The sequence below is a fragment of the Haliotis rubra genome, unplaced genomic scaffold, assembly GCF_003918875.1.
Source record: "Haliotis rubra isolate DU_JTF1 unplaced genomic scaffold, ASM391887v1 Scf530, whole genome shotgun sequence".
Lineage (NCBI taxonomy): Eukaryota > Metazoa > Mollusca > Gastropoda > Lepetellida > Haliotidae > Haliotis > Haliotis rubra.
The window spans coordinates 370,661-385,185 of NW_025767225.1; the positions used below are offsets into that span (position 1 = coordinate 370,661).

General features: G+C 38.5%; 1 protein-coding gene across 1 annotated transcript in view; it reads right to left on the bottom strand.

The window, feature by feature from the left end:
* Window positions 1-600: 600 nt before the first annotated feature.
* The window catches only part of LOC124253068 (syntaxin-binding protein 1-like), a 38,387-nt gene continuing 24,462 nt past the window's right edge, over window positions 601-14,525 (bottom strand). The window contains 5 exon segments of the mRNA XM_046686795.1: window positions 601-3,375; window positions 4,366-4,529; window positions 5,054-5,136; window positions 6,365-6,475; window positions 14,378-14,449. Of these exon segments, the coding sequence (XP_046542751.1) occupies window positions 3,314-3,375; window positions 4,366-4,529; window positions 5,054-5,136; window positions 6,365-6,475; window positions 14,378-14,449 (492 nt within the window). The 3' untranslated portion in view covers window positions 601-3,313.

Below are 14,525 nucleotides of genomic sequence, written 5' to 3' on the forward strand. Positions count from 1 at the left end.
AATGTGAAATCCACTTGTGCGGAAATCCTTCAATGACAGGAAACCAATGTGAAACCCACTTGTGCGGAAATCCTTCAATGACAGGAAACCAATGTGAAACCCACTTGTGCTGATGGCCCAGGAATCATAATCTGGGATTCGAACTCCCAATCATCAGATCCTAGTATGACAAAGGGACATAACTCTACACAGTAAAATGCTGTGCCACCTTCAACATCAAACACTCTGGCTGATGTCACAACACTCTGCTACATTAGCCGAAAGTCTGGATGCCATTTCTAGTAAAATTTCTTTGATCTGGAAAGATCAGGCCCCGATTTCTCGAAACAAACTTAAGTTTTTACTCAAATTTCAAACTGAGTTTGACAATTTGAAACAGCTGAAATTTTAACAAGACTGCATTTTTTTAATTAAAAAATCCCAAACAACTTAAGTAATCTACCCACCAAACTCAAATTGTCTACTAAGTTTGAGTTTAATATTGATTTCAGTTTATTCTGGAAAATGCATTTTCCTGTGTTTTCTCAAAGTTGAGTAAAAACTCTGACTTAAGTCAAAACTCAGACTTAAGTTTGTTTCGAGAAATCGGGGCCTGGTCTTACTCATTAATATATTATCAAAAGCAAGTCAGACCTAGAGTAGGAGACGTTCTGTTACAATGTTATTATTCCTTTAAATCACTGCATCAAAAACCAGTTTAGTTTCTTTAGATCAAAAGAAATAATTACTTCAATAATTCTCGAAACTAGTCCATAATAGTATCGTATCAGTCTGGCCTGAATTTTACACTCCGGGAAAGAATTCTGTTGCACAATATTGTACATTTAACAGGTATATATGGAACCTCAGAAGTATCTACTCGCAACAACGTACCTGTAATTGTTCCAACTCGTCATATCAAGGAATTGAATATAAGATTCTTCAACAACCTGGTAGTAAAGGTGCAATATAAATAATACTTAATATTCATGGTAATAGTTACCATAGAAACACAATACTTCACAAAGTGAAGTACAAGATGTGGGTAATAACTGGTCTGTGCCACAACATGCTACATCCTAACTCAATGCCAGCAGATCAGCCTCTAGAAAAAGCTTGCTAAAAATATCATAGTTTCTCAAACACAAACTTTTTTAAAAAAAGACTTTAGAATTACATAATTTTTGAAAACTCCATGCCCTTCATAGTGTTTCATATTGTGACACACTGAGCGGAGTCAGCCTGACCTTGGGTCTTCACTTCAAATTCAAAGTCCATAAAGGTGGTATATAAGTCAAGTTTAACTATATAGATTACACAAAATGCAAAGTATAGTTAAACCCTATCAACAAGGATTCTACCAAGACATTGAAGAATACTTGATTACAATTGGTGCTTTGTCCTAAATTTACAAAACAGGTATCCAATTCTGAAGGACTACCTCAAATTTTAAAAAAATGTTTGTATTTAACATGTATGTAGACACTCGAACCAGATAGCAGAGGTTTCCACACTAACAGGGTTCTACTTTACATGATGGATGTGTTGACATCTAACCAAGACAGCAACAGTATATTGCCTTATAATGATTTCTATTAAACCAGGGCAATAAAACCAGGGCAATATCCCTTTGGACCTCAACATGGGTGTTCGTGAACTGTTCAGGCCATACAGCTCTGGTTTTAGTGAGTGCATGTTTTTGGCTTAATGCCACTTGCAGTATTCCAATTATATGATGGCATGTCAGCTTGTTGTGGTTGAAAGCAAAATGTGACATACGTTTTAGATGTTTATTACTTTGGTGAAACCATCAACCAAGGTATGGAGCTGACAAACCCTGATATATATTCAGTTTGAACCATGATTCAAATCCACCCTAATAGGTTCCTGCATACACAAGGGAGACAACTCTGCATAACAAGCCTTCATCATCCCTACCCTAGTTCTGAATGTGAAAGAAGTCCAAATTGTGAGAAACAATTCATATTCTAAGTTCATATTAAAAATGGGAATGTGTAAATTCATAATACATGTATATGTACATCATAACATATATGGACACTCTGAAGTGCTAATTATCTTAAAAATGAGTAAAACATTATGAATATATGAAATTGGAATTATTGAAGTGTATGCTTCAACTGCTATTTTATAAAGAACAGTAAGAAATGAATGGCTATTCTGCCTGTGCTACAGTGACAAAAAGCATGTGAACCTTTGTCTTAAAACCAGGACTCCAGTTTTCGACATCTTTGGGTTGGTAATTCAGACTTTCTTCTCACTGAGGTTGTAATCTTTAACAGTGAAACCTTGTTACCTCACCACCTTGGACAGGATATATATTTAGTCATCATTGCTTGTAACAATGAGAAAGGTTTAACGTTGCTATAACGGGTATTCCAGTTATATCTCGTTGTGTCAGTTTAATGTGGAAAGAACCAGATATAACCACTTTGGCGAAACTAACAACCACTGTTATTGTTCTGACAAATGTAGGCAGAGACTCTGGGCAAAACAGGATATGAACCCACAAGCATGGGATTCTGGGATACCCAGTGATGCAGTGCCTCAGACGACTTAGCCAGCCCTGCCCTCAATCAACAAGGAGAAACTCATTACACAACAGATTTGGATTTGACTGGGACCATCAAGAGAAATGGTGAAACTACATGTCAACTAAATTGATTTTACGAGTTTCACTGCACCTTCAGAGTGAACTCATGAGTTAGTGAGTGAGTTTAGTTTTACGCGCACTCAGCAATATTCCAGCTATATGGCGGCGGTCTGTAAATAATCGAGTCTGGACCAGACAATCCAGTGATCAACAGCATGAGCATCGATCTGCGCAATTGGGAACCGATGGTGAACTCATGAGTGAGTGAGGGATATGGGTTTAATGCTGCTTTTGGTTTATCAGCTGTTCACCAATTTGGGGAATCCTTGTAACACTGGTACAGTGCTGACTAAACCATGAAACACAACCAGGGTAACTCTGGGATTCAAACTCATGATCGCAAGTTTTCTCAATGCTTAATATACACAACAGCACTGCGCCCTGCACCTTAATCAACAGGGTCCAACGAGCACTTGTATTCTTAAGAATGAGTTAACAAAGATTTCACTGTTTAACCTGTCAAGTTGCCTAAATCGGAGTAGGTTATCACACCTGAAGTAAATGTCCAATGGTAGCCCTGGTGTACTACACAACTACTCAGCACCACAGTGCCTGCAGGATATAACAGCTACGACGGCCCTAGACGAGTGTGGCAAGTGGTCCCATGTCCGCACAGTGTGTCACTGTCTTCAGCAGCTGACGTCACGGAGGTCACTGTCTTCAGCAGCTGACGTCACGGAGGTCACTCAGGAAGCCTTCTGGGGTCAACACACTTGTCGCACCTGATAGTAAAGAAAAACGTTATTTTGTTTGTTTGCTTGTTGTTTAACACTGCACTCAGCAATATTCCAGCTATGTGGCAGCAGTCTGGAAATAATCAAATCTGGGTCAGAAAATCCAGTGATCAACAGCATGAGCACTGATCTACGCAATTGGGATACGATGACATGTGTCAACAATTTCAGTGAGCCTTACACCATCCCATTGGTTGCCTCTTATGACAAGCATGGGCTGTTGAAGACCAACTCTAACCCGGATCGTTCAGGGGTCAGAAAGACGTTATTGAGTGGATCGGTGAATAATAGAGATGGAGGAAGGGTGGATGGCCTGAGAGCCAGTGGGTGGGTTAAATTGGTAGTATGCTGACATGATGGGTATGAACAAGTGAGGTGAGTTGAGGTGAAATTGGGTTTAACACCGTGTTTGAGATATTTCGCTCATATGACGACGTGCATGTGTGTGTATGTGTATGTGCGGCTGCTTGTACTAGCCCAGATTTAAGCTGGTTTTATAGTGCTAGCTCACTGAGATACCATGCCGCAGCGAAGCATGAATACCCCACTCAGACACATTATACTGACTCCGAGCCGACCAGTCCTTGTTGTACCCATTAATGCTGAGCGCCAGGCAGGGACCAACAAGTACCATATTTTAACGTCTTTTGGTATGACGCAGTCGGGGATCAAACCCGCGACCTTCCGCTCTCCGGGCAGATGCTCTAACCACTACACCACGGAGGCGGTCTTATGCACAAGTGAGTTTCCTAAGTCTGTTTGTTCAGATATGCCGCACTCGGCAATATTCCAGCGAGATGACAGTTATCAAGTCCGGACCAGACAATGCAGTGATGGTCACTATAAGCATTGATCTGGGATCCAACATTATGCATCAACCTAGTCAGAGAGCCTGACCACCCGATCCCATGTCACAGTCAATACTGTCCCATTTGTAAGAAAACCCAAACAAATCTGTTAACTCTCTGCGTAACTTACCTATGAGGACCTCCCAGTTCTTCACTGACTGCGTAACTTCATATGCACACCTCATCTCCGAGTACGTCATTCCCCCCATGATGAACACCATGAGTCGAGGTCCGCTCCGAGCACTTGACTGGCCCTTCTCTTTGTGCCAATGGCCATATCGTGCGCTTGGAACACTGGATGATAGAAGTCAGTGCAAAGTCTTTCACTTACAAATAAATATACTGCATGTGATTCCAAGACATTTGACTGACTAATGACTAAAAGAATTGGCCTCACCCACAAGTGGACTACTTTTGTAGGGTCATGTTACAGTAATGCATTAATGTAAATTGGCAGAATATCGTTCGTTCGTTCATTCCTTCGTTTGCTCCTTCGTTCGTTCCTTCGTTCGTTCCGTAGTGACCATACCCCTGAACGTATCCATGTCTGATATTTCACATATACTTTAAGACACACAGGATTTCTTGAGCAAAATGCACCACCACAACGCGAGATTGAGTGGCAAAGGCTTTGCGAAGAAGATTTTACATCAGCTTTTAACAAATTGGTATAAAAAATCATTACACTCTGACTAAATTTGTCATAAGTCAGCTCTTCATTTAAATCTCATCCTGAATACCACTGTAATCATTAAGGGCGTGTTTCAAAACTGTTTACAAGACAACTGACTATGAACATGGTAAGAATGGGACATTACCTTCGAGCAGACATGGCAGACCGGGACACCCCCCCGGACAGGAAGGTAAAGTGTTTCCCATCCAGCTTCTCGTCTATCGCATCCTGTAGCAACAGCAACAACAGTGTCAATACCTACTCCAGAAGCTCTCTTACCATCACATGGGTGCAGTGGGAACAGCTTCAAATGGTTGAGTTAAAAGGAGCACAGCTTTGGAAAGGAGTTCAGTGAGTGAGTATGGTTTTACGCCGTTTTTAGCAATATTCCAGCAATATCACGGCGGGGGACACCAGAAATGGGCTTCACACATTGTACCCATGTGGGGAATCGAACCCGGGTCCTTGGTGTGACGAGCGAACGCTTTAACCACTAGGCTACCCAACTGCCCGAAAGCAGTTCAGGAAAATGTGACTTTCTCTTTAACAAATATTACCCATTCTTGCTGGAGATGCCAACTAGTCAAATTATCCAAGATGCCACACATTTTGAACATGAAGGGAATCAAACCAGGGCCTTCAGCATGAACCACAAGGCTACCCCAACACCCTTCCTAACTACTGGAACTGTAACGATGCATCAAACTATCGATGAATTGCAATTGTTGAGTCTCCGATAGCAAATAATCCATGGTAGAAACGAAAAACTATCGATAGTATGTGTGACTATCGATAGTTTAGTAATTGACTTCCGTTGATAAATGTGCAACGCAAAATACAGGATGTTTGGGTGCAGACCTACAGCTTCTTTGAGTTTATGTTTTAAGTGTTCACTTGATCTGGCGTTCAAGTGTCTTGTCAGTTATTAACAGACACTGAAACTACTTCAACTTGTTTTTTTTTCATACAAACTAAACATTAATTTGGGAAATTACTTCAAATGAGACAACTCAAGGAGAAAAAAAACTATTGCAATGACATTGCAATAGTTGGTCGCAATAGTATGTTGCAATAGACTAAAATAGTTGACTAAATTAGAAGAGTTGTTTCCCCCTAAATAGTCACCCCAACTAACTACTAGTGGAACTAGTAACTAAGATTCCTGCAGTCAAGTTCAGGGTTTTAATGACACCAACATAGCCATGAATCATTTATCAAAATTGGAAAAATGTCAAAGCATCCTTGCTTTCATTGACTACTTTTATCTCCTACAATACTGCAGATCAAACTTGAATACTAGAAACTGATTCTAGCAAGTTTAGTACTTGGTTCCCTCTGGAAACATACATTTGCTATGTAACCATCAGCCTATATGCACTTGTACAAGTGAACCTTGGCTCTGGAACATTTGGCTGCCAGGCATCAAACCAGTATAGATCTGTTTGTGTGTGCCTACCTCTAAAATGTCCTTGAGGTACGGTGTCCACCGTGAAAGCTGGTACGAGTGTTCAGCTGTCCTTTCTTTCCGGTTGTAGGGTTGGTAAGGCTGGGCCTTGCGTCGTCCACCCTGCAACAGGAACTCTAGGTCATTACAATCTCACTCCTTAGACAGTTGTCATGGTGCCTAACTCATCACGTTGCTGGTGCCAGCTATAACCATTATGAAACGCAACTGTGTATAACAGTAATATTTGACATAAACATTTTGAGATATTATATACATAAAATATCAGACCGGCAGAACGAAGAAGTGTAAAGGGTTACTTCACCTTCCTGGTTTGACCTACATGAGTGAGTGAGTTGGATTAATGCCCCTTTGAACAGTATTCCAATCATGGCATGTCAGCTTGATGTGTGAGTGAGTGAGTGAGTGAGTGAGTGAGTGAGTGAGTGAGTGAGTGAGTGAGTGAGTGAGTGAGTGAGTGAGTGAGTGAGTGAGTGAGTGAGTGAGTGAGTGAGTGAGTGAGTGAGTGAGTGAGTGAGTGAGTGAGTGAGTGAGTGAGTGAGTGAGTGAGTGAGTGATGTAGATTATTTATTTTCTTGTCCTGGCAACTTGCTTTATATTTCAACTGAAATACATGTAACGAATTTAAGATAATGGTCCCCTTTAGTTTGTTATAACCATAGTTTGTTGTACAGATAAAGTTAAGATCGGATGGTCAGATTTTGTGACGTGGCCGAACGTGTGTAAGCATATCCAAAGGGCATATGTCGGTGATTATTATTTTTTCTTTTACAAATTTATCTATTCAACGCTCACATTTACAGGATGCCTTGATATACCATGAAAATTGCTGACTTCGACACGAAGCATTGCTCACTCACTCAACCGTAATATAACATCTGCAATGTTTCTCTATGATTTAATGTAACAAGCTTGCCTGATAATATTGACAATTGGGACTTTCAAATACAAGGTAATCAGTCTCATATATAATATTGTCAAACTTCAGGTGATAATCAATGCACTGATTAAGAATATATTCAACACTATTTTTTGTTTAGCAAGAAATACACATCTAGAATATTTTCAATAAATGTCATAACATGTAGAAACATGTTATGACAATAAATTAGCATGCCATATGAATAAATGTCGCCACCACGTCTATTTTCAGAAGAATGCTGAAATATCAAGAATGTACTCAGATTTAAAAGGGAAGGTTTAGGTCAAGTTCAAGGTTAGCATTCAGGGATGACCTTGACAGAGGAGGATTAATTCTGTATGTCAAGAAAAGTAAAAGCATTTAAAAGATACTGATGCGACTTCCCTCTTATGAATAAAGATATTGCAAATGAAGAAACAAATAAAGTAACCCACATCTGAAAAAGAAAACGAGAAAAATGTGCAGACAGAGAAATATGAAATGAAGTAAGAATTTCACAAATGTTTCAAAAAGAAATTACTACCTGTGTCAAGCCTTTTGTAGTCTCACCAAAGTTTATGTTTATATTATTTGTTTGTTGTTTAATGCCACACTCAGTACTATTCCAGCTGTATGGAAGTAGTCTATAAATATTCTAGTCCGGAGCAGTGATGTGGATACAGTGATTAACATCATGATCATGACTGACTGACTGAGTATGGTTTTACGCCGTTTTTAGCAATATTCCAGCAACATCACGGCGGAGGACACCAGAATGGGCTTCACAAATTGCCGTAAATTCTATTAAGGGACAGTAGCCTGAGTAGGCTCCGCAAATAATGCTAACACAGATCATTTACCCCGGTACAATTCCTGCATAAAGATGCGAACATTCGATAAAACGTCCCCATGATGTTGCGAAAGTTTGGTTTTACACCGCTTTCAGCAATATTCCAGCAACATCATGGCGGAGGACACCAGAAATGGGCTTCACAAATTGTACCCATGTACCCAATCGAACCCGGGCCTTCCGCGTGACGAGCGAACACGTTGTCAGGGCCGGAAATACTTGGTGATGGAACATATCTAGGACGTTGTCAGGGCCTGAAATACTTGGTGATGGAACATATCTAGGACATTGTCAGGGCCTGAAATACTTGGTGATGGAACATATCTAGGACGTTGTCAGGGCCTGAAATACTTGGTGATGGAATATATCTAGGACGTTGTCAGGGCCTGAAATACTTGGTGATGGAATATATCTAGGACGTTGTCAGGGCCTGAAATACTTGATGATGGAACATATCTAGGGACGTTGTCAGGGCCTGAAATACTTGATGATGGAACATATCTAGGGCGTTGTCAGGGCCTGAAATACTTGGTGATGGAACATATCTAGGACGTTGTCAGGGCCTGAAATACTTGGTGATGGAACATATCTAGGACGTTGTCAGGGCCTGAAATACTTGGTGATGGAACATATCTAGGACGTTGTCAGGGCCGGAAATACTTGATGATAGAACATATCTAGGACGTTGTCAGGGCCGGAAATACTTGATGATGGAACATATCTAGGACGTTGTCAGGGCCTGAAATACTTGGTGATGGAACATATCTAGGACGTTGTCAGGGCCTGAAAACGTGTTTAATTCTTAGAAAACTCACTTCACTTTCTGAAAAGTCATGACTGAATATTTCTTGAAGAATCTGGGAAGTTTATGTTACACTGGAACTGAATCATTTTCCACTGGATGTGAAATTTGCAAATGTAAATTGTGCAGTTTCTAAATAAAACAAAAAAACAACAGAGAACCAAATGTTTTTTCTTTATACTTATCTGCAACTACAACCTGAATAGGAAAATCTAAAAAATGACACTAACCAATTTTTTTTTCGATGATTGGTCGTTGGTATCGAACCAATGATCAATTGTGAGATTTCAACCAATTCCCAACACTACTGCCCACAGGAAAAGTTAAATTTTGGAACAATCAGAAAATCATAAATATTGTTAGCATGGCTACGACATCATCATGTTCAAATAACAAACATCAGCCGTGTTTCTGTCAGTTACATTTTGGGAACTCAGAATGTATAGAAGCAGAGAAAAAAGTGAGTGAGTGAGTATGGTTTTACGCTGCTTTTAGCAATATTCCAGCAATATCATGGAAGAGGACACCAGAAATGGGCTTCACATATTGTACCCACGTGGGGAATCGAACCCAGGTCTTCAGCTTGATGAGCGGACGCTTTAACCACCAGGATACCCCACCACCCCAGCTGAGAAATGAATGACAAGTAGTAAAATCCTCACACAAATCTGAAACTATTCCACCCTCTTTGCTTTATGAATGAGCTAGGGTCAAAGACTAGCTCATGCTCTTGTTTTGTAATATATATCAAAAATGTGTAGAAAATGGTTGAAATTACATAAACATCCCTGATAACGTTCATAACAATTTAAATTTTTAATTTATTTTTTTAAATACTGGTGATCCATTTGGCCACTTATTTTACTTTATTATTGAAAATCCAGTCTCAGTGAAACGTCATGAGAAGTATGTGCAGCAGAGTCTGGAGGGCACTCTCCCACTGGCAGTGAGTGAGTGAGTGAGTGAGTGAGTGAGTGAGTGAGTGAGTGAGTGAGTGAGTGAGTGAGTGAGTGAGTGAGTGAGTGAGTGAGTGAGTGAGTGAGTGAGTGAGTGAGTGAGTGAGTGAGTGAGCACGAGTGAGTGAGTGAGTGAGTGAGTGAGTGAGTTTAACATTGCTTTTCACAGCATTGAGACAAGATCATGTCAGCTTCACGTGAAAGAACAAATTGTGGCACATCATAGAGCTTCACATGCATTGTGCTAACAAACCAAGGGATGAGAGTGAATCTAGGTTCTCAACATATAGAATCAGCAAATCCTGGCAGAACTAAAGGACACAACCCTGCACTCTGTACTACTGTACCTTCTATTGTAAAATACAGAATAAGACACCCAACACCACAGTACTTCTTACATATTTGTATAATGAAGATACTCTATTTGTAATTAATATATCAAACTAAGACTTTCCTGCCCTTCATAAACTTCATGCAAAAAAATCACAGAAAAAGAAAGCGTGAAAAAAGAAATATTTGTTATAACACCGAGGTCAGGTCACATCCATGTGTTATAGTGAAGTGTGGAAAACAGTATTCGGTGGTGAAAGGGAGAGTTAAAGGACAACCATTGAATCAAGTGCAAATCCAAGCCCCCATGCAAACATTATGATAGTTTCAATATCCTACCCCACATGTACATTGCAGACTTCTCTGTCATCTCAAACATTATGATAGTTTCAATATCCTACCCCACATGTACATTGCAGACTTCTCTGTCATCTCAAACATTCAATGCATGAAGCAGTAAATCACTGACAAAAATATTCACTTTCTAATACTTTTCTATCAAAAGCTGAAATAATTTGAAAAATGTTGACAAATATAACATATGTTACATTTGACCACTTTCTAAGTGGCATTGTGTATTCATTATTGACATAACATTATTTTGATTTCTTCAGTGATTGTCGCGAATATTAATTGTTTATTACCATGATGTGCAGACAACTCATGCTACCGGTCCATGCAGTGCAACAATGCACAATCGTGCAAAACAACAAGACCAAACGGTCAGCAAATAGCAAAGATGAGTCTGAGGCTATGCCCTGTAGCAAGACAAATTATGCAGTTACCTTGAAGACACACTGTACTGTTACCATGACAACACGATAAACCCTGTTACCATGACAACATACAAAGAACCACAGGACTGCTGACTGTTTTTATCCACATGGTAAACATCTGTACCTAATATACAGCGATGTAGATATTATTTTTATCGAATATATTTCTGGTAATTCAACCATTCATGTCATTCATGAATAATTCAAATGGAGAACTTTGTTCTATGCATGTTAATTTGGAAAATTCCTTATATCATATTTCATTTTCTGCATGAATATTGAGTTTGTTTGGGTTTTTTAAGTTGTTTAACGCTGCACTCAGCAATATTCCAGATGTAAAGCTGTGGTCTGTAAATAATCAAGTCTAGATCAGACAATGCAGTGATCAACAGCATGAGCATCAATCTGTGCAACTGAGATACAATGATGCAGCAAACAAGTCAGTGAGCCTGACTACCCGGTGCCGTTAGCCGCCTCATGGGTTGATGAAGAGCGTTTCGAACTCAGATCTTCACAGATTAATTATTAAGCAGAAATTCAGAATTCCCAAACTTCAGAAATAAAAATTCACAGAGAATCTATTGGCCAAATAGATGGAAATAAGGAATATCACTATACCGAACTTTGGTCACCTCATACTCAGTGAAACCACATGTACAAAGACATAAGTTGGTAGACATACCAAAGTTCTGAAAACATGAAACATGAATGGTACTCCACATACCGAAACCTTCATACTATTGTTTATGTAGTGTATTACATATTTCCTCAACTCATTCATTATGAATAAATATCATAAATTGTACCAGGTAATCTAGCAAGGTTTTACAATATGACATATTTTGTCCTGAAAATTAAACATTTTATCATTAAACTTAAGACAGCTACCTTCCAAGTCACATGTATATGTGAAAATGTACTTAGTGTTTGTTAAATAGCGCAACTTTGTTTTAAAAGATTGTCACTTTCCATGCATCGGTTAATGTTTGGTGAATGAATTATCATTTCTTAAATTTTAACAATAGTTCTTAAATCGGAGAAGGGTAATATCTATAGTATTTAGTTTGTTGAAAATATACATTAATTATAAGAAAAGCAAAAACCAGTGTTTTAATAATATCCAGCTTTAAGGACTTAATCACAATGTTTAATCCTGAAGAGATAACTCATTAGTCCTTAATCCTCATGAATACTGAATTAGCCTATTATCCTCATAATCAACATACGATTTGTTTTACATGATTTTACATTTGTAATACATAATAGTTAATTCTTAATACATAACTCTCAGTCCTTAATCCTAATACATAACTGTCGACCATCAACCACATAACTTCTTGAAATTAATCCAAACACATAACTGTCCGTCCTTAAACCTAATAATTTACTGTCAGTTCTGAATCCTAATATGTAACTTCAACCTTCAATCCTGATACATAACTGTCCGTCCTTAATCCTAATACATAACTGTCAACCCTTATTCTTAACACATAACTGCTAGACTTAATCCTAATACATAACTGTCAACCCTCATTCTTAACACATAACTGCTAGACTTAATCCTAATACATAACTGTCAACCCTTATTCTTAACACATAACTGCTAGACTTAATCCTAATACATAACTGTCAACCCTCATTCTTAACACATAACTGCTAGACTTAATCCTAATACATAACTGTCAACCCTCATTCTTAACACATAACTGCTAGACTTAATCCTAATACATAACTGTCAACCCTCAATCTTAACACATAACTGCTAGACATTAATCCTAATACATAACTGTCAACCCTCATTCTTAACACATAACTGCTAGACTTAATCCTAATACATAACTGTCAACCCTCAATCTTAACACATGACTGCTAGACATTAATCCTAATACATAACTGTCAACCCTCATTCTTAACACATAACTGCTAGACATTAATCCTAATACATAACTGTCAACCCTTATTCTTAACACATAACTGCTAGACTTAATCCTAATACATAACTGTCAACCCTCATTCTTAACACATAACTGCTAGACTTAATCCTAATACATAACTGTCAACCCTTATTCTTAACACATAACTGCTAGACTTAATCCTAATACATAACTGTCAACCCTCATTCTTAACACATAACTGCTAGACTTAATCCTAATACATAACTGTCAACCCTCATTCTTAACACATAACTGCTAGACTTAATCCTAATACATAACTGTCAACCCTCAATCTTAACACATAACTGCTAGACATTAATCCTAATACATAACTGTCAACCCTCATTCTTAACACATAACTGCTAGACTTAATCCTAATACATAACTGTCAACCCTCAATCTTAACACATGACTGCTAGACATTAATCCTAATACATAACTGTCAACCCTCATTCTTAACACATAACTGCTAGACATTAATCCTAATACATAACTGTCAACCCTTATTCTTAACACATAACTGCTAGACTTAATCCTAATACATAACTGTCAACCCTCAATCTTAACACATAACTGCTAGACATTAATCCTAATACATAACTGTCAACCCTCATTCTTAACACATAACTGCTAGACTTAATCCTAATACATAACTGTCAACCCTCAATCTTAACACATAACTGCTAGACATTAATCCTAATACATAACTGTCAACCCTCATTCTTAACACATAACTGCTAGACATTAATCCTAATACATAACTGTCAACCCTTATTCTTAACACATAACTGCTAGACTTAATCCTAATACATAACTGTCAACCCTTATTCTTAACACATAACTGCTAGACTTAATCCTAATACATAACTGTCAGCCCTCAATCTTGATATGTAACTGTCAATCATTAATCCTAATACATGTCAGTCACTAGTCCTAACAGGTATCTGTCAGCTCTTAATCCTGACACTTAGTCCTTCCGCCCTTAATCTTGATACTAATTCCAGCTTCCATCTTGGCCCTAAATTGTGTTAACTTAATGTCAGCCCTTAATCCTGATAATTACCTGTAGTCCTTAATCATGATACCTGAACATAATATTAACACACAATTCATTCCACCTTAATCTTGACAACTAATGAAACTGGACCCTTTTCATGACACTAACTGTGATCATTATCAGTCATCCATTAACCTGCACATGCCAGTCTGAGTCACAATCCTCATCTCTGCTACTGCTGAAACTGAATGAACCAAAACGTAAAACCGAGAGAGGAACGAAACCCAACAAAAATGAATGTGCTGCTACACACAGTACCTCACCATCACAGTCGAAAAGAATCAAATCTACAAACCAAAGATCTAGTAATAAATCAAGCTGCAAAAACGTAAGCCCGTTAGAGTTCAAGAGGTTCAGTGTTTTGGGGGCAACGTTCTCGCAGCTGTGCTCCATCTCACCTGTAGACCGCCCTGAAACGTCCCATAACTAGAGCAGTCTTGAATAAGACGACTATAGTTTTTTCCTTGACCCTTAATAATAAGTGGCATGAAGGAAAAGAAAGACAGAATGTATGTAAATGAAATTAAAATCTTCGCTTGCTGGTAT